The 20,500-nt window shown below is 45.5% G+C and overlaps 1 protein-coding gene across 1 annotated transcript in view; it reads left to right on the forward strand.

The window, feature by feature from the left end:
* Nucleotides 1-20,500, forward strand: part of Stab2 (stabilin 2) — a 175,870-nt gene that overhangs the window by 118,250 nt on the left and 37,120 nt on the right. The window contains exons 36-44 of the mRNA XM_021204348.2: nt 620-676; nt 2,479-2,571; nt 3,797-3,992; nt 6,332-6,427; nt 8,479-8,524; nt 9,320-9,396; nt 12,157-12,282; nt 14,412-14,485; nt 16,245-16,316. Coding sequence (XP_021060007.1) covers nt 620-676; nt 2,479-2,571; nt 3,797-3,992; nt 6,332-6,427; nt 8,479-8,524; nt 9,320-9,396; nt 12,157-12,282; nt 14,412-14,485; nt 16,245-16,316 — 837 coding nt within the window. The remainder of the gene's footprint in view (nt 1-619; nt 677-2,478; nt 2,572-3,796; nt 3,993-6,331; nt 6,428-8,478; nt 8,525-9,319; nt 9,397-12,156; nt 12,283-14,411; nt 14,486-16,244; nt 16,317-20,500) is intronic.

Below are 20,500 nucleotides of genomic sequence, written 5' to 3' on the forward strand. Positions count from 1 at the left end.
AGGACTCTGACTCATTCCAATTTACAGATGAGAAAATGAGCATAAGGGAGGTTTATTCACCCAATAGCAGGTGGCAGAGAAGGGACTCAAATCTGGGCAGTCTGGCCCTAGAAACAGAGACATGACAGTGGCGCTATACTGTTGGTCCCAATAGCCAGACCTTCTCCTGATCTAGAAGATGACACTGAGAAGTTTCTGCTCTTCTGCCTTCTGTGCTTTATGTGTGTTATTTCAGGGTCCCACAGCTGTAGCCCTCAGCTCCACCATGTCTTGTGAAGGCAGGCACCGTGTGTGACTCATCATTTGTGTCTGTGTCTGTGTCTGAACAAGGGTTCCCGTGCATCAATAAATTAGTGCTTAAGAGTTCATATTTAAATGAGTGATGCCTTCCGTGGTCTCAAACATTATTAGGTTCTGAGGACAACTATGGGAGAAAGCAGTGTTCAGATATTCAAGACTTGGAGTCAAGAACATGGCTCAGAGAATCTTAAGGTGGTCTCACCCTGCTTGTCAGCTCCGCTCTCTAAAACCTGTATCTCAAGCTCTCATTTGTGGCCTCATTTTGCACTGAAATTAATCACTTTGATGTGTCTTCTTTGTCTCTACATTTTTTACCAAGGGGAAGTGTGGAAAGTGTTCCCAGCAAACACTCTGCCCGCTCGAGACAAAACCACGTGTAAGTACTTACCTGATTTGGTTTAAAGAAACCAAAACAAAACAAAACCAGCGTCTAGGTAAGAGAGTCCAAACTGGAGAGTGTTTTCTTCTGCCCTCCCCCCTCCAAGGTTTAATTCTATACAGGGTGCTTTTTTTTTTTAGAAAAGCAACAGGAGTTTGAGGCCTCTGGGCCTCACATCCGTGGTCAAGAAGCAAGCCAAATGGGGGAGTAAGGGATGCTAGCACTCTACACACTTCCTTTTTTAGTTTATTTTAAATTTTACTTGTTTTTTCTGTCGATGAGACTTATTCTTTGGCAGTTCTATACATATATTTAAAAAAAAATCTAACTAAACTCACCCCCACCCATGTCAGCCTACACACACACACACACACACACACACACACACCCCTTTCCCAAATCACGGCTTTTGCTTTTGTCCCACTGAGTTTAACCAGGGATGTTAATGTGGCAGTGGATATGGGACTGTTCTCAGAGCCGGGTAGGCCCAGCAGCAGAGACACAACTGAAGACAATGACTCTCAGCCATCCATCCTTAGTTTCCTTGGGAGGGGTAGGACCCATAGGCTCCTCCCCCATCACTGACTGACTGTTGACAGGCCCAGTCTTGTCAAGCAACCATCACTACTGTAAGTTCATGATGGCAGCAGCTGTGTCGTGCCCAGAGAAAACATTTTGATGACCCTTCTCCCCATTGGTATGCATCTTCATAGCCTTAAATGCAGTCTTTGAGGGACTAAGGGGAATTTTAATAATTAAGTTATCTTAAAAATTAATCTAATTTATTTAGATTATTAATTGAAATAGAAATAAATAATAACCTGTTAAATATTAATAATATAATATCTATTATTAATTATATTGTTGGTTAACTTAGTATAGTCAGTGCATTTGTTGTATAATTAATATGTACTTATAATTAATGTTATCAATAATTAATATTAATGTTAGAAATGTAAATACATATTAAATAAAACAATTAGTAATAAGAATAGAAATGTGTTCAGAAACCAACATGCAATGCACGAAAGTATTTTTCACTTTCTGCACCTTTTGTATTAGCCAGTTAAGAACAATAGCAAAATCTTCTATCATAGAAGACAGTCCCCGTAACCAGCCTGAAACGCTCCACCTACCTGGTTTCCTTTTATAATTGAAGACATGACTGACCTTCTCAAGGAAACAGATATAAACATGGAAAAACATAGGCACATCTTAAATTAATTACACATCTATTTCTTATAGCTTGTTTTTATACAAAAGCTACTTCTGTTAACGATCATTACAAAGAATAAACATTGTGTGTTTCCATAGCATAGTGATAATAATCCATGATGAACGGTGAATATGGAATCTCTCACTTGGGTTTGGGGTTTTAATTGATATTGTATATTATAAATCTTGATGAGCAAACAATTCTTTCTCGGATTTGGGAAACTGTAAATCAGTCAAATTAAAGCTTAAGTTTAATGAGTTTATGGGGCTGGAAGAATATTTCTATCTGACTTATTTTTTGATTCTTCTGGAATTGATTTAGTCTTTAGAGAAACGTCCTGCTCAGAGAACACAGCTTTCTAGCATGACTTTGGGTTTTCCACTGGGCCTGCAGCACCCAGCACAGTGGGTTTCGCTTGCTTTCTTCCTTATGAAGTGGCACCAAGAAGCCACACCCCTCCCTTTCCTGAATATATTAGAGAAAAAAAAAAAAAAAAAAAAGGAGTCACCCACTCACTCAGCAATGGAAACTGGGAAACTTTCTTCCTAACTGAAGCGATGACAGAATCCTTATGCTTTCACAGAGTGAGACGAGGAAATGCATCTATTCCGTTTACTTCATGGGGAAGAGATCCGTTTTCATCGGGTGCCAGCCACAGTGTGTGAGAACCGTCATTGTGAGTATGAGCTGGCCGTCCTGAGGCTGCAGGCATGTGGGTAGTCAGCCGCAGGTTAGCCTCTCAGGAGGCTGTGGCAGTGTGTTCTTCCCGACATCTCCCCCAAATCATCATTGTTACCATCCAAAGTAGTACTGGTTACAGGAAAATGCAGAAAAGCCTGTTGTAAATCAGAAAATGGGTAAAAACCAAAGTGCTCGACTGAGTGAGCTGTGGATGGTGAGGAGGAAACCCTGTTCCCACAGCACAGGCATGCATGGGGGTGGTTAAATTAAACTACATTACTTACTTAATTATGTAAACGTGGTCACTGAGGAAAGGCGGGGGCACTTGCTCATTAGAAAATGAGACAGCAATGTCCAGGGTCTCTGAACATCACTTTGGACATTTCCTTATAACCTACTGACTGCTTCTTCCCCAGGGCATGAGATTTATTCTATCAAGGGGTTGGAACTGCAGAGCTTGGGACCGAAGAGAGTTTTATGCTTTAATGCACTTAAGAATAAAGTCAGGGGGCTGGAGAGATGGCTCAGAAGTTAAGAGCACTGTCTGCTCTTCCAGAGGTCCTGAGTTCAATTACCCACAACCATGGTGGCTTATAGCCATCTGTAATGAGATCTGGTGCCAAACAGACCTCCTAGGGGGCTTCCCTGAACCACAAGAGGCTCCTATAAAATGTCAAAGCATCTACTCCTTCCAGAGAGGAAACAGCATCCAGGAGGAGGGGCCCCAGCTTGGGGGTGCTGGAGGCCTGTTGGTCCTCCCACCCCTCCAGCATCACCTGTGCTATTCCTTGAGGCTGTCAGGAGCACCAGCCTATAGCGTAACACCAATGCTCAGGAAGTAGATGATCAGATGTTCAAGGCCAGCATCAGCTATATGAGAGCCTGTTACAACAACAGTAACAATGATAACAATAAAAACAAGAACCACAATAGTAATCATAATAAAGTTTGTCAAGCTGGCCTAAGTAGCCATCACTGGCCACCTTCGTAAGTACCAGGATACAGGCATGCGCCCTCAGACAGGTTTCCTCTGCTTCATTCTCCCTGCCTCCTCTACTTGGCAGCCTGCAGGGCTGGCTAGTGACCTGAGGATTGTTGAGCTTCACTCAGTCCTCAGAGAGCTCTGTCCTCTGTCCCTTAGAAACAGGCAGGCTCTCGCAGAAGTCCCAGGAGTCCCCAAAGGAGAAGATAAACATGAACCCCACACTGTTTTCTTTCAGACAAGTGCATGCTGTGCTGGCTTCTTTGGCCCACAATGCCAAGCCTGCCCTGGGAAAGGTCAGAATGTGTGCTCTGGGAATGGCTTCTGTCTGGACGGCGTGAATGGCACTGGCACATGCGAGTGCGGGCCGGGCTTCAATGGGACGGCCTGTGAGACCTGCATAGAGGGGAAGTATGGCATTCACTGCGACCAAGGTGAGCATTGCTCCTGCCCAGACAGGCCCAGGCTAGCCAGCAGCCTATGATCATAGTTGCTGCACTCTCTACCCAGCCTCTCCCCAGGCAGCAGGAATCCAATGCCATTGTTAGTGAAAAGTGAGCCAGTTGAACATTCTCAGCATTTAGGAGGCTGAGGCTGTAAGATTTCCCTGAGTCTGAGACCAGCCTGGGCTACAGAGAGAATTGCTGATTTATTTGTGTTTGTTTGTTTGTTTTAAGCCTGTTATTTTCCTTGTACAGAGCAATATTCCGAAACATTTCCGGTCATTGACCTGGATGTACCCACCCACTCCCAATTTCTTTCTCTGGCTCTAAGTTGGCTTGTATGTGCTAATCACCATGATTAGATGTTCATTGTACAAGTTACTCAGTAGCCACTGGGGGAAAACAGATCTATCCTAGTGACTCATTTAGTCAGGAACTTTATCTGCTTTGGAACTGTGATACTCAAAATACAGGTATTAAGTCCGGGAACATGAGTGTGGTTCCCCCAGGTTAGGAGAAACAGACCTTGGTCTGAATCCATACCTTCCTTGACCCCAAAGCCTGGCTCTAAAGTCAAACTGCCCTCTTTAAGAAGGTCACTCCTTGATCCACCATCACTGAGCAATGTGGTTTGATGTCTAATCAGTTTGAGGCATGTCCTCTTGAATGTCCACATCCTGGCTTCCTTGTCCCCAGGACACCTGTCAGAGCTTGCTGCTGGGATTAGAAAGCATATCCTCCATCCAGCTGGCCCCCAAACCATCAACTCAGCCCCCACCACTTCCTCAGCAGCCAATCAGAGCCACACAAAGCTAACACACAACAGAATTGCTAAAATTTGGCTATATAATATATCATTGAAATTGGAGTGTTGGTTTATTTTTCTGTGTTGCCTGGAAGACTTGCCTCTGTTTATAGAGCACTTCTGGAACTAGAATCTGTGGTTGACTCCGTGGGGTCCACCAAGACCCAAAGCTGAGTGGCTTTTGTGAGCAGTGGTATTCATAGCTTTTGCCAAGTTATTTATTCATTCATGCATGCATTCATTCATTCACGCATGCTTTCTTTTAGAGTTTCATAAACACATTTCTATAATGTTCTTTCATCAAGGTCCCCACCATTATCCTCCTCGCTTCCCCTCCCTCTCCTGCTGAACCCCTTCTCCTTACCCAAGTCCACCTCCTATTTTCCTATCTCTTTTTTATGAACTACTGCTTTTAATGAAGGTTGAGTGCATGAGTCAGTGGTTGTACCTAAGCAAAGGAAACGTGCCAGCGGGTGGCTGTACTGCTGAAGCAGCTGATTCCCCATCTTCCCCAATCCCTGTCACCTTTAACTGCCTATAGCTGCCTTGGGAGGGGTGGGGCTTTAGGAACTCCTCCCCCATCCATGGAATGTTGATGAGCTCAGTGTCAAGCAGGTCTTGGGCTGGTAGCAGTGACTGGACCATGAGCTATATATAATGGTGCTGATTTGAGTTCATAGGTGTTTAATAACCATGGCTTTTAGGAGTAGCATTGAAAGCCCTTATTTTTAATAGTACTGTTTCACTTGCTTACAACATACTAGATTTCCCTATAGCTTTTTCATATTTTCCTCAAACTCTTTTTTTTAAGTTTTGTATTTATTAAACATTTACTACATGCTTGATAATACCTTGTCCCTTAACATTTTGTGCATGCCATCTGATTTACAATAATGTTGCTATGCCTTATATGTGAAACTTAACAAATTTTTACATGCCAATACCTATAAGGCATGACTCAATTTAAGGTTAAAAAAAAAAAAATCCTCCTCAGCTTTCGTCAAGTTCTTAAGGAGATTCGGGGACTTGCTATCAAATGAAAGGATCATTAGTTCTGAGTCTGGAGAAGGCAGAGCAAATAGGTTTCTACAAACCTGGTGTCAAATAAACATTTATTTTGAGACAGGGTCTCGCTATTAACCCTGGCTGTTCTGGATCTCACTATTTCTACCAGGCTGGCCTTGAACTCAGATATCTGCCACCTGCTGGGATTGTGGGTGTGCACCACCATGCCCAGGGAGATGGGTATCTTTTGAAGACTGCTCTTAGGGTCCCACATGATCCTAGATCTTCAGGCGAACTTATCTGAGTCACATTCACACAGTGTTGCACAGTCTCCAAACTGTGGCATGAGCAGTTGTGTTGAAATAGGACCCTTTTCACCTGGTAACCTGCATCCCTATGTCCTGTGGCTCCAGTCCCACAAGAAAGACCCCAGTCAGAGAATAGGATACAGAGAACCACACCCAGTTAGTGGTAAAGGAAATGTCAGAATCTGGTCATTTACAAATGTTTTTCTGCTTAGCATGCTCTTGTGTCCATGGAAGATGTAACCAAGGTCCCTTGGGAGATGGCTCCTGTGACTGCGATGTCGGCTGGCGAGGAGTGAAGTGTGACAGTGGTAAGCACTCTTCATATCGCTCCTTAGCGCTTAGCCCAGCTTCTCAGAAGACGCGCTGTTTTCCTTTCTATAGTAGAAGACAAGCCATGAGTACTTCTCCTGGTGAGAAACATATCTCCCTGCTGCGAAGAACTTGTAAAATAAGGAAAAGCACAAGAAAGAAATCAAGTTACTCATGTACTCACTGCTAGAAAAACCCTATTAGTAATATTCAGTGTGACTTAGTGTAGAACAGTATGTGTCAGGAGCCAGGCTGTGTATTTTATAACCTCCTTTCTCACTTAACAGTAAACAATGGGCACTTTTCCTCCATGTGAATGCATCTAGATCAGTATCATTAATATGTTGTTATATACCAAGTTGTTTTGTGCTTGTTTGATGCAGTGCTCGTAACTGAATGGCTGCCTTGGGCGTGAGAGCTAGGCAAGCCATGTGGCCCTGAGTTGCATCTCCTCCGTAATTGCATGTTCTGAAACCAGTTTTCTGATGTCATAAACAAGGTCACAGTGAGCATATTCCATATGCCTCTTCCAGAATTTCTCTTGTCAATTCATGGGTTCAAATCTGAAATGGGTGTCTGACTCAGGAGCTAGTGTTCTTGGGAAGGGTTTTGTGGCTCATTGCCACATGGCTCAATAGCAATGTATTACTCTCTCAACTTGAGGGTCTGGTGGAGAGCTCCTTCGCTCCAGTCTTACATTACAATGATGTTTCTAATTGTACTTGACAATGATGAGAAGAAAGCAATAGCTTCAAAGACACAATGGATTGAAGGCTATGAGAATAGAGGCAAAGAGGCAAGCTGAATGACAAGCTAGAGGGCCAGGCAAGAGCAAGATCACTAAAAGACAGACACATTGGCTTGGAGGGAGCTATTGAAGACTTTTAAATATGGTGGCAATAATATCTTATTTATATTTAAGAGGAATCAGTAAGGCACCAGAATGAAGAGAATGACTCTAGAAGCCAGCATCAAAGACCTTATTGTCCCTTCTGAGGCAGGAACTGAAAAGAAGGTCACAGGTGCCCACCAACCCTCTGAGGGCTCCTGTGATGTGGTTTGTCTGAGGGACTGTCATTACCTGTCTCTCCAGAGGATACTAAATCCAGGAGAAAGCAAAGGAAAGAAAGAGAGAGAGAGAGAGAGAGAGAGAGAGAGAGAGAGAGAAAATAAAACATCAAAATGGAATCTGAAGGATCCCAGACCAAGGCTCATCCCAGAGCAGGTATCAGGTGCTGGGGTGCAGAACCAGGATTCAGACAGTCTGGAAATGGGCCGCAGAGAGTAGGGAGGCAGTGGATCACACAAGCAGGAGGCTATCCTGAGTAAATCCCTAATTGCAGTGCCTTACCCCTCACTGTCCCTTCATGCTTCTAAGAGCACAATGCATCGGAAACCAACTTCAATTAGAAGGACAGGGAGCAACCCAGAAGCTACAGCATCCATCTATGTAATTCCTAAATGAGGCAGCAGCAGAACACTGATGTACACAGCAGTCATAGAAGAGGGCAGCTAGAACTCATGGCCTAGAAACCACCGCTGGCTCCTTACTGCCTCCTTTACCAAATCTCTGAGTATTCTACTCATCCACATCTCTGGACCCTGTCTCTTCCCTCTGCACCCTGCCACCAGAAGCCTTGTGATGCAGCTCTTTACTTTCCATCCTGGGTACCATTCCTCTCTTTTCTGTATTCCACATGACTGCAAGGAAAGACTTTCCAGAACATAAGCCAGAGGTAACATTTTCCACTCCATTCCATCCCCAGGACTTGACAATTTGCTATGGCTTTTCATCACATATATAACAAGGTTCAGAGTCCCCTGTCCAAACTGTGTGGTCTTCACAAGGAGCTTCTACTCTAAGAGACACTTCCCTTGTTAATGTATTTGACCTTCAGATTGGTCTCTGAGTTCCCTGGTACCCAACATGAAAACTGTCTACACAGTGGTAAGGATTTATGTCGTTCTAGACGACTTCAAGGAACTCGGTCTTCTCCTACTACTATGGGCCAAAGCAAGAATTCACAAGGCAACTGGTCCTCTTTTTCAGAGATCACAAGAGACAACTGCAATGGGACCTGCCACACCAGTGCCAAGTAAGTGTCCTCTGACCTCTGGGAACAACACAAACTCAGTATTTCTCACACCTATGCTGGAGGAAGTGTTTTCCTGATACCGTTTAAGAGAATATAGGATAGATTTAAAGTAGAAACTGGAGGTCTCTGAAGAAACTGCCATCAGTTAGCCAGATCAGCATAGTCAACAAGCAGCCAGTGACTTACCTCGCTATGACAAGAATGCCCTGGTCACCCCAGCCCATACCACAGGGTTTGTTTCACAGAGAGGGCATCAGCTTCAGTAAACCTTGCCTCCAGTCCCCAGCTGAGCCTAATGTAGCTTCCGGTTCCTAACTGCCATAAGGCACATCGTCCTGTAAACTAATGAAACGCCTAGTAGCTGGGGTTAGACTTGAACCCACAGTCATCTCCCCACACTCTCAGCCATCATGTGACCTGGTGTCACCTCTTTCCTTCCTCCTAGCCTCAGTTTCATTTATAAATGGGAATAATAATTGCACTGACTCTCAGGGGCCATTGTCTCACCACACCCTGTGGATAACATGAATAAGCCCAAAGCTCAGCAAAGCCCATGGGTAGCACTGTAAAGATGAGTGACTGCCCCTCCTATGCATGCTGTGAGGTTTGGCTGGATTGGCTGTGATTTTCACTGGCTGTGGTGGGATTGTGGCAGGAAGCGACTGTCCCCTCAAACAGTAGGCAGAGCCTTGAATGCTTCATTGGTTGGGGGCTGGATGCTAGACTGAAAGGGAGTAAGTCATATGTAGAACATCGAGTTTCTCTGAAAATGCCGTTTGCCCTCCCCCACTGCAGCTGCCTTCTCGATCCAGATGGCAAAGCCTCGTGCAAATGTGCAGCAGGATTCCAAGGGAACGGAACAGTCTGCACAGGCAGGTGGAGCTAGGGGCTCGTGCGGGCTGAGAGATCTGATGGGGCCTCAGGAGCTGGTGCCAGCCACTGGTGCTGACTCACATGAAGCTGACCAACTGATGGTGGCCAGGGACAAGGAAGCCAGCTCTGCATGGCTGGAGCATGTTGGTTCGTTTGGGATGGGTAGGCAATTGCATCTGGTTTTTTGTTTGTTTTTTTTTTTTTTTACACAAAACTATGCTGCTTTTGAGCAGTGGTGCACAACCTTGAGGGCAATTACCATCACCTCCTGGCTTTAAAGGCTGTAGATGTTTGGCTAAGGCTGAGTCACTGGGACTAAGCCCTGGTTCTTCCAAGGTCCAGATTTGTGGCCTTTCATGGGTGTTTAACTATCCTGAACCCCTTGGCTCACTTGTAAAGAAAGTGTGAACCACCTCCCTTGCAGAGTGCTATTAGGGTGGACTAGCCTCTAAATACAGCAGCACGCTAGAGCAGAGGGCAGAGGGCAGGCCCTGGCCTCATCATTAGACCCTGGGTCTGAATTGAAATGCTTACGATCTGTGTTACTTCAGGGATGTTGCTTGACTGTGCCTCTCACCATGTACTCTGCGAGTGATACAAGAATTATTTACATTGGGGAGTTGTATGCGATCCAGATTATGCCTATAAAATGCTAAGAAGTGTGAGATATTACTCTCAGGGTACATAAACATACTCATCACTAGAAAAGAAGAAAACTCAGCAATCTTTCAGTTGCCTGGCACCAGGACAGATGTCGCTCTCAGCCTTAATCAGAGAAACTTCTCTTTGCAATGAAGCTGACTGTAGATTCATGGATGCTGAGGGTGCTGAGAATTAGTGACAGAGGAGTGCTCGACCCTAAACTGGACATTTGTAGCCACCCTCTAAGGCCTAGGGGACACAGAGGAACAGGAACCAGAAAGAATGTAAGAGCCAGAGGCAGGGAGAAAGGCCTGGAAATATCCTTTTCTGCATGTGACATGACCATTGCAACCCTGGTCTCAGCTTCAGCTGCCTGCACTGGGCCTGTCCAAGGCTGAGCCTGTTCTCAGTCAATTGTGGGTTAGGGAGGAGCTCACGGGGCCCCTCCCTCTGATGAACTGTTGGCTACTAGTAGATTCTGAGGAAAGCAAAAAGACACAAACGTGGAGAACTGACTCAGAGAACTCTCCCCCTTATTTTGGCGCTGTCTGGAAAACTGTTTCTTATTTGTAGACCTCCCTTCTGCAGCAAACCACTAAAGTGTGGATGGGAGTCAGCAGTAGAGAAGGCTGCTGTCTGTGCTGAGACATGCACGGTAGAGACGAGGGAAGCCCAGGAGATCCTCTGCCCATCTCTACACTGCCCATGAGGTGGAAGAACAGGGCTTAGAGCCATCATGCTTCCTCAGCTGTGGAAAAACCACAGAAGACTGGATGCTCTAAGTTCCACCAGGCTGTGTGCATTAATAAAAATAAATGAAAGAACCCAAGAAGTTCTCTAGGGCCATTTAGGTTGGGCTTTTTTTTTTTTTCATTTTGTTCAATAAACATTTATGAGCTATGATTTATAAATACTAACTGATCCATTCTGGATCAGTGAATAGGCCCATGGCATACAACAAACACAAACATATGCACCCACCCATTCCATCAAAACCCGGCACATTTCAGCCAAAGATCCCCATTTGAACTAGCTCACACTGACCCTACTAATCCCTGTTTCTGCTCAGAAACCCTGATCTGCTTTCTGTGACATCAGAGAGCCTTCTCGTCTCTTCTAGATTCTTGTGTGAACAGAATGTTGATGCTGGTATGTCTGGCCTCTTTCAGTCACTCTTTTTGATGGTTGAGTTCCTATGATTGTGTAGATAAACCACCACCTCTATACCCATCTACCATCTGATTGATGTCTTTAGGCTTTGACTATTATGAATAAAATGTCTATAAATACTCAAATTATTTACATACACACACACACACACACACACCAGAAGCTTTTAGCATCATTTTTCTCACTACCTTGTTCCGGGGGCTTAGGCCCAGACTGAGGCAGAACAATTAGTTTCTAGACCATCTTAGTCCAGAGACTCTCCGAGGAAGCAGGCTGCCCTGACCCCGAGGCCATATGTTCCCTGAAGAGAGAAGCACACAGTCTGATGGTTAAATCAGCTGGAAAAGACAGACAGTGATTTTTTTCCTGGTCCTCTGTCTCAGTCAGGGTTACTATTGCTAAGTTGAAACACCAGGACCATTACAACTTGGGGAGGAAGGGATTTGTTTGGCGTCTGCTTCCATACCAAACTCTTCCTCATTGAAGAAGTCGGGACTGGAACTGCAACAGGGCAGGAACTGGAAGGAAGGCAGGAGCTGATGCAGAGGCCCTGGAGGGGTGCTGCTCACTGACTGACTCACATGGCTTTCTCAGCCTGCTTTCTTATAGAACCCAGGATCACCCTGCAGCATTGTGACACCACCCACAGTGGCCCGGGTCCTCTCCCATCCATCGCTAATGAAGAAAATGCTCTACAGGCTGGCCTAAAGCCCAGTCTTATGGAGACATTTCCTTGCCTGAGGCTCCCTCCTCTCCAATGACCATAGCTTGTGTCAAGTTGACATGAAACTATTGAGCACACTCTCTGTGTTGAGGAACTAGCCACATAATTCCAATGCATGCTGGAGTTGTTCTAAAGGCTTCCTTCTATCAATGGCTCAGGTTAAATAAAAATGTCTCCTCTGTCTGTTTCTCCTTCTGTTCTGTGTCCTCTCTCCCTTGTGTAGCCATCAATGCCTGTGAGATCAGCAATGGAGGATGTTCTGCCAAGGCTGACTGTAAGAGAACCATCCCAGGAAGCCGGGTGTGTGTGTGCAAGCCGGGCTATACCGGTGATGGCATCGTGTGCCTCGGTAGGTAACCATCCCCTGTCTGCCTGGTGGAAATGGTGTCAGTCAGAGCCCTGGCCAAACGTTCTAGTGTGTGAGCTCTTGTTAGAACCGCTGCTGGGATGGTAATTCAGTATGCCTTAGCAAGAAAGCCTGCAGGTGTGACAATGAAGGATGTGCCCACAGAGGTGTGAAGGCATTTTGTTTTTGTTTGTTTGTTTGTTTTGTTTTATTCCAAAGATAATTTTTTAGATATTTTTTATTAGATATTTTCTTTATTTACATTTCAAATGTTATCCCCTTTCCTGGTTTCCCCTCTGAAAACCCCCTATCCACTCCCCTCTCCCCCTGCTTACCAACCCACTCCCTCCTGCAACCTGGCCCTGGCATTCCCCTACACTGGGGCATAGATCCTTCACAGGACCAAGGGCCTCTCCTCCCATTGATGTCCAACAAGGCCATCCTCTGCTACATATGCAGCTGGAGCCATGGGTCCCTCCGTGTGTATTCTTTGATTGGTGGTTTAGTCCCTGGAAGCTCTGGGGGTTCTAGATAGTCCATATTGTTGTTCCTCCTATGGGGCTGCAATCCCCCATGAAGGCATTTTGAATAGAAAGAGAGAACCTTTCTGCTTAACACTTCTAGAGGCAACTGAATGTTGTGCATCTTTGCTGTACATATTCCCTAAAGGCTAGGAGTGGGGGACCAGTAAGGAAAAGATAGCCTGGTCTACCAGGAGATGAATCTGAAAAGGGAAGAGGCATGAAGTCCTCTCCCTTCTGAGGCTCCTTACATGCTAGGGTAAAGGTCAGCTTTCCTTTCCCACAGGTAGGCTGGACTGGCCTGGACTTCTGGCTCAGAATAAGATTCTCTAGAGACAGGGATTCTCAAACTATTTTTACATTACTCTATTACATACCAATTTTTTTAGTATTTAAATTTTTTGGTATTTTTAACATTAAAAAAGTGTCTTATGATACATAGTGTTTAACACATACATAGTGTTAAACACATAGTGCTTAATATGGTGTGACAGAATAATTCCTTGAAGGTGGATATAACACTGACGCATACTTTGCGGACGGCATGCTTTAGAGGTGTGCCCTAGGAAGCAGGCTGAATTTTAACTCACCAAAACATGTTGCAACAGTTGTGCTAACAGGAATCGTGTGCTCTTGGCCCACACTCTCTCGTTAAGGCCTGTACTTTCTTGTTAAGGCCTGCACCGTCTTGTTAAGGGTCTACTGCTCACGTCTCCTTTGCTCTTTCTGTGCATATTCATATTTTCCTTAATCATTTGAGACTAAGCTATACAAATCATACTGCATATGAATTTCCTAAGAATAAGGGCAGCTTGTTATGGAACCACACCGGGTTCCTGACTTCAGTAAGTTGATATCTCTTTAATACCCTTTCTAATTCTATTCACAGTGCGATTCCATCAGGGGTCCCAGCATTTCTCTAGTACCCGAGGCCTTTGGAGGACTGGGTGCTGCATTTAGTGTCTTAGCTCTTTGATCTGTGTCTTTGTCTTTTATTTGGTGGTTGAAATTTTATTATTGTATTTTATTTGGTGGTTAAAAAATTATTATTAGATCTCAGTTGCATATTCCAAACCAAAGTGTCACTAAAATGATGTCACATCCATTGCAGAATGTCACAGTGTCAAGGTTTCCATCTAGCCCCTGTTTATGATATGCATTTTAACTGCTAGGTCCAAGTGCTGTGTAGTCAGACACCCCCCCACACACACACACACCGTCTACCATTAGCAACCAATGACAAGATGCTTTAATGCTGAGCAATCCACTCCTCGAAATGTCCTAAATTGATGAATCCTCTCCAAACCAATCTGAATGTGACATCACAAATGATTTCGTCTTCATTCTCAAGCCAACTCACTAGTAGCATGCGTGAACTGGAGGTCAGATAAGATGCTGTCTCTGCTAGAATTATCCAGTGCAGGGGGGGAGGCAATTTTGAGTGACCATTCTTCCCCATCAAGTTACTTCTGCCTCTGAACTTCCAGAACTCTGAGTCTCACGTGACGCCTGCTGCTCCTTGGTCAGTTATCCAAGGGCAACTCCCTCAAAATGCCTTTTCACAGAAATAAAGCGTTCGGCTCACGACTCGTGTTGACTTTTGTTTTAAAGAAATCAACCCGTGTTTGGAGAACCACGGCGGCTGTGACAGGCATGCAGAGTGCACACAGACAGGGCCCAACCAGGTGAGTAGCCTCTGGCAGGTTTCCTGGGAGGAGACTCTTGTGCCTAAGGGAAAGAAGGGCAGACCAGATGTTAGTCCAGCTGCAGCCAGAAATACTGTAGGCGAGATACTGAAAGCACCAGAGGGAATCTGAGGGGAAAGAAGATAGGTGAGGGTGAGGGAACTAGAAAAGGGGCTTTCTAAAGATGGGGTATGCACATCTGCAAACCCCATGTGGTCTTAGAAGCACCTAAAAGTTTTACTAAAAACATTCCCCTTTCTTTCAGCTTTCTGATACCCTAAATCCTCCTGTTTTTCTTTGGCTCCTGGCTCTAGAGGGCACTGTACCATGCCAGAAGCTCACAGTTCAGACTTCTGCCATTAATATGGCCCCCAACACAGAGAACTGTGTAGCTACCCTAGAGAAAGCAACTTTGGGGGAGTAGGAAAAATAAGAGGACTCCATCGTGGGGTGGTGATCATGGAGCAGAGGGGTACAGGGACCAACAGAGGAGCAAAGACCCACACTCTACCTCCTCAGTCTCAGACACACGGCAAACACACAAAATGGCCAGGCAGGGCAGTTCATGCATCATGATACCTGGTAAGAAGTCAGAATCCAAGAACTGTCCCCTGGAGTTCTCTGAGCCACTTTAGAGAATGCAAAGCCACATCTCTCGATGGATCAAGCAAATGCCTGAAGTGCCCTAAATTAAAAATTTTTAAAAAGTGTGTGTCTGTGTGCATGCTTGTGCACTCAAGTGTGTGTGTGTATGTATGTGATTGTGTGTGTGTGTGTACATGTATATGTGAGCATTGTGCTCATATGTGTATACATTTGTGTGTGTTTGTGTGTCTGCATGTGCATGTGTGCACAAGCTGCGTGTGCGTGCACATGTGTGTATGTACAGTTGTGTGTGCATGTGTAAATGAATTCCATGTGTGTACTTGTGTGTGCATGTACACGTGTATTGCATACACTGTGTGCATGTGTGTGTACATGCATGTCTGTGTATGTACTCTCACACACACAAGTGCACATCTAACCATCAGAGACTTCCGGTGGTCTCTGTTGGACTTTTACTGCCATATTTTAGTGTCTCCGTAGAGTTTTTATATACATGGAATGAGGAGCCACCTGTAAGATTTCTGCCCCCCAGGGCCTATCGCAGTGCTCCGGCAGACCTAGATGGCAGCAATGGAGAACCACTCTAAGAATACAGCTTCAGTTAAGAAGAGATAGCTGGTGGGCCTCTTGGTAAAAGGTTTGCACCGTTAGAACCAATAGTGAAAGAAGAGGAGAAACAGTGAATACCTGCCCAAGTTGCCTAGGCTAGCAGCCCTGTGGATTTCTAACAAGTAATCATCAGGCCTGTGGGGTCCTGTACCCAACTTTTCAAGCTCCCATCTGTCTTCCCCGTCCATCAAAAGGGTATGGCTGCTTGTGTGTATATCCCTGTGAGATGCAAAGTCTTCCCCTCGACATATGCTAGCACTGGTGTCTAACTTCATCCTTGGTAGGGATAAGATAATAACTTCCTTTCCCCTGAACTTCTACCCATCAAAAAATAAATTGTCTTGGCAACAAGGATGGGATGTCCATGAGATCGAGTCCTCAAGTATATTAAACTAGGTATTATTGCAAAAAAAAAAAAAATTCAACAACAAAAATGCAGTGTCTCTCAGACTAACCTTCTGCAGTCAACTTCCAATCTGAGACCCTGTGCGCTGGCAGGCCGACCTGGCCTGGTGTATAACCCTTTGCCTCTGCTCCTGCACAGGCCGTCTGTAACTGCTTGCCCAAGTACACTGGAGATGGAAAGGTCTGCACACTCATCAACGTCTGCTTAACCGTGAGTATGCTTCCAGGCTGTAGCCTCGGCGCTTTCCCCCACTGTCTAGGGGATACAGAGGCCAGGCGCTCTCCCCTTGAATCTCAGAGCTGGGTCATAGGCTCACTTTTCTTCTTGTGTGCCATGGTCATATTGGGAAGGATGGAGAGAACAGATTCTCTTCACAGCCTGCCCCTTTGGCTACAAGATTCTGAAGGGACCTAAGCATGCAGAGTTGGTGTAGCATTCATGTGATGCAAGCGTCCCAAAGCAAACTGGATTTGTTTCCTAAAGTATGGGAGGTGCTATAAAGCATTCATGAGTCAACTAACAAGCCTTAAGAACCTGTTCAAAATCTGGTTCCTTAGCAACGGTGACTGGGTATGCTGCCTGAGTTTGGTTTTTGCTTATTCTTTATGTACCTAATGAGGAAGAAAGTCAGTTCAAACATGGCCAAACTCAAGAAATTATGCTGTGGGAAAGGAAATGCTGCAGAGACAGCAAGGTCAATCAGTGACCAGGAGTAGGAGAGGTGGGGTGAACAAGGGGAGCATGGGAGTCTTAGGGACAGGGAGCTACTGAGAGGAGGCTTAAATAAGGGACACATCATTATACACTCGTCAAGCCCCTTGGAATGTACACCAGCAGGAGTGGGACAGCATGCAAGCTATGGACTTTAATACCAGTGCATCAGTCACAGCAAGGCCTTAGTGATGGGGGAGCCCAGGGAGTGGAAGTGTCTCTATAGTATCTGCACTTTCCACTCTGTTTTCCTGTAAGCCTAAAACAGCTCTTAAAAACCAATTAGTTAAACAAACGAGCAAACAAAACCCTGCAACATTCATATGAAGACAACTGTCCATTCTTCATCTGTCTTTCACACACAACACACATGCACACACCTGAATGTAGCTTCTACTACCCAGACTTTCCCTGAGTAAGCTATCTTCCATGATATTAAGGAGAATGTGCCCAAGAGAGCACATAATTTGTCTAAACGGTCGTACTTAACTCAGATATGTTATCCTATATCAGTAAGCACCCAGAGGGATGTCAGGATCCAGGAGCATGCACGTCATGACCTCATGGCAGTCCTGTAACGAGCAGCCTGCATCCCTCCCCAAAATCTATCTACTGATTCTCCCATGACTTCTCACTGCAGACTGGCTCTATGCTGTACCAACCAAGCAGGATCTCACTAAGTCTGAAACTGGATAATCTACTGCTACTCAACCCACCCCAGGCCCAGGCCTCCAGTGGAGTAAGAGGTCCCATAAGCCTGACACCTTGACATTTCACATCTGGGGCACCGGGGTCATCCAGGCCTCTGACAACCTGGATCAATGTGACATTTATATGCACAGGTGCTTTCTTTCATTCAATTCTTCCGCTCCCCGATGGCACAAGGACTAATAACCACCAACTTGCTGATGAAAAGACTCTAGCAGTGAATTATTTTCCAAGGCATCTTAGTTTCATTTCCTGTTGCGTGATAAAATTACCCTAACACAGCAAACTAGGGCAAAGGGGGTTTATCTGGGTCACAGTTCCAGGTCACAGTCCACCACTGCAGAGAAGTCACAGTGGTGGGAGCTTGAGAAAACTGGTGACGTTATATCCAAGATCAGAAAGTAATGAATTAATGCATGTTCTCCATTGCTGAGTCTAGATTGACAGTTCAAACTAACCATCAGAATAGGGTTGCTGTAAAATGTAATAGGGCTGGGTACAAAAATTTATATGTGATTCTTGAATCATAAATCAAACCCAGTGTCAGCAAGGATGTTTCTGAAGGCTCTGGGACAGAACTCTCCTTGCTTCTTGCAGCTGCTAGTGACTCTGGTATTCCTGGCTGTAGCTGCAAACTACAGTTTGTGTCTGTGTCTGTGTCTGTGTCTGTGTCTGTGTCTGTCTGTCTGTGTCTGTGTCTGTCTGTGTCTGTGTCTGTGTGTCTGTGTGTCTGTGTCTGTGTGTCTGTGTCTGTGTCTGTGTCTGTGTCTGTCTCTCTCTGTGTCTGTGTCTGTGTCTGTGTCTGTGTCTGTGTCTGTGTCTGTGTCTGTCTCTGTGTCTGTGTCTGTGTCTGTGTCTGTGTCTGTGTCTGTGTCTAGCCCTCCCTCTCTCCCTCCCTCCCTCCCTCCTTCCACCACCTCCATGTCTACCTTTTGTTCTTACACAGACAGCTGTGAGTTTAAAACCTCATCTCAAGACCCTTAATGACATCTATGAGGATGCTTTTCTAAAGAAAGTCACAATCACAGACAGGTGACCTAAGGCTTAAGGCCTTAGTCATGTTTGGAGTAGGTACAATCTTTCCTGCCTCTGGCTATCAGGAAAAAGGATCCTTATCTGAGATCACAGAGCTAGAATATGATAAAACCAGAGCTTGAATCCACGTCTATCTAATCCTGGGCCTCACTGTAGACCAAGCACCTTGATGCACTGTTTTATGTGTGCACTTCCAGTGGATGCTGGGAGAACCAAATGGACCACTGTGGTTGAACCCTGCCTCTCCGAGCAGCTCCCTTTGACTCCTTGTTTTTGTCTGGCCAGCTCAGGAAAGCAGTGACAATGAGGGCAATAGAGAAGCTAAGGACACAGAGGCAGCTGGGAAATGGGGCTGTTCTTATGAGAACACCAGCCCAGCCCGCTCTATTTGATAGTGGTTCTTCTGTGTTGTTTTGGCCAAAGACTCAGGACATAGCTGCCAGGGAGGCCCAGAGGCTATTTGCCGCCCTCTTGCAAGCTAATGTTCAGGAATTAGCTCTCAATTCCAAAGTCATTATGGGCAGGACAGGGAGCCCAGCAGGAAGCTGGAAGACTTGGTGCCTCTCTAATGAGTGCCATCTCCGGAGCCTCAGATCCCTGTTGCTCTGAGAAATGCCAGCCAGTGTTGGCTGTGTAAGAACAGAAATTTTAATGTGGATTTTTTTTTTCAGTTTTTAAATGATGGTAATCACTCAGAGGAGAAGGCAGAAACTCTTTAAACAGGATATGTAAACAAAATAGTTGTGGAGCTGCGCAAGGATCATGTGTTTCTCCCCAAGTGCCAAGAGCCAGGCAGTGGGCCATGCGTGAGGTAGTCCCCAACAGTCTCTGTCCCTCTAGTGCTGCTGCGACAGAGTCCTCAGTAGCTGAGCAGAATTTAATTCTCATACTCTAGACGCCAAGGTCAGGATGCCAGCTTGTGGCACAGGCCTTCTTGGTGTGTCATAACAGGGCTGAGTGAGCGAAAATGAGGGAAGGAGAGAGAGAGAGAGAGAGAGAGAGAGAGAGAGAGAGAGAGAGAGAGGAAAGAGAGAGGAGAGAGAGAGAAATCTCCACACGTGGGGAAGAAGGTTCTGAGAGGCACACAGCACTAGGGCTGATGCCAGTTTCAAGAGTAGAGAGCACTGGGTGAGGGCAGGAAGGAGTGGGTCAGAGAACAAGTACCCAGAACCACACGGAGCAAGTGCCCTCATGGTGGGGGGCTAGCCCGCAGCTCTGGAGTTTACAGAGATAAAGAGGGCTGTGACAAGACTGGATTCTTCTGTGTGGTCTTGGAGTTTGTTGGGTATTGCAGCTATCAAAGTTCGGGGTCATTGACTGGAAGCTTAGGAGCTTGCTCTTCTAAGCAGCAAACAGTTTATCCTTTTGAGGTAGGATTCTGGGACGCTGACAAGCATTTTACTCAGTACGTATTTTGGAAAAGAGTCCAGGGGACAGGAAGATCGCGCAGCAGGCATTAAGCCTGTCTGAGGGCTCTCTGCTCCTGGATGGATCTGCTTTTCCTGGCTCCGAGTTCCTTCCTCACTGGAGGCTGCTCAGGAGCAGAGGCTGTGGAGAGGCCATCACAGAAGCTCACTTTGGCTGTTCGTATTTTAGTCTGCTCTTCTGCAGCTCATGAGCTCTTGAGCACAAGGCAGTAAGTTCCATTTTCTAGTGACTTTCTGGCATCTTTCCTATGACCAAATCAGAGTTTGGCCTAAATATGTCAAACATGCAGGGTGCTTATCCACAGAGGGCTAGAGATCTGGTTATACAAGCCTGCTGTCTCATGATAGAAGGCTTCATAAATAATGACCCACAACCAAGGGGCTGTAAGGCAAGTCCAGGAAAGGCAAGGAAGACTGGTAAAAGTTGGAGAGTAAGACAAAAACATATGTTCATTTATGTGCATGCACATGCCTGTGTGTGTGTGTGTGTGTGTGTGTGTGTGTGTGTGTGTT

Source organism: Mus pahari, chromosome 9 (assembly GCF_900095145.1).
Source record: "Mus pahari chromosome 9, PAHARI_EIJ_v1.1, whole genome shotgun sequence".
NCBI lineage: Eukaryota > Metazoa > Chordata > Mammalia > Rodentia > Muridae > Mus > Mus pahari.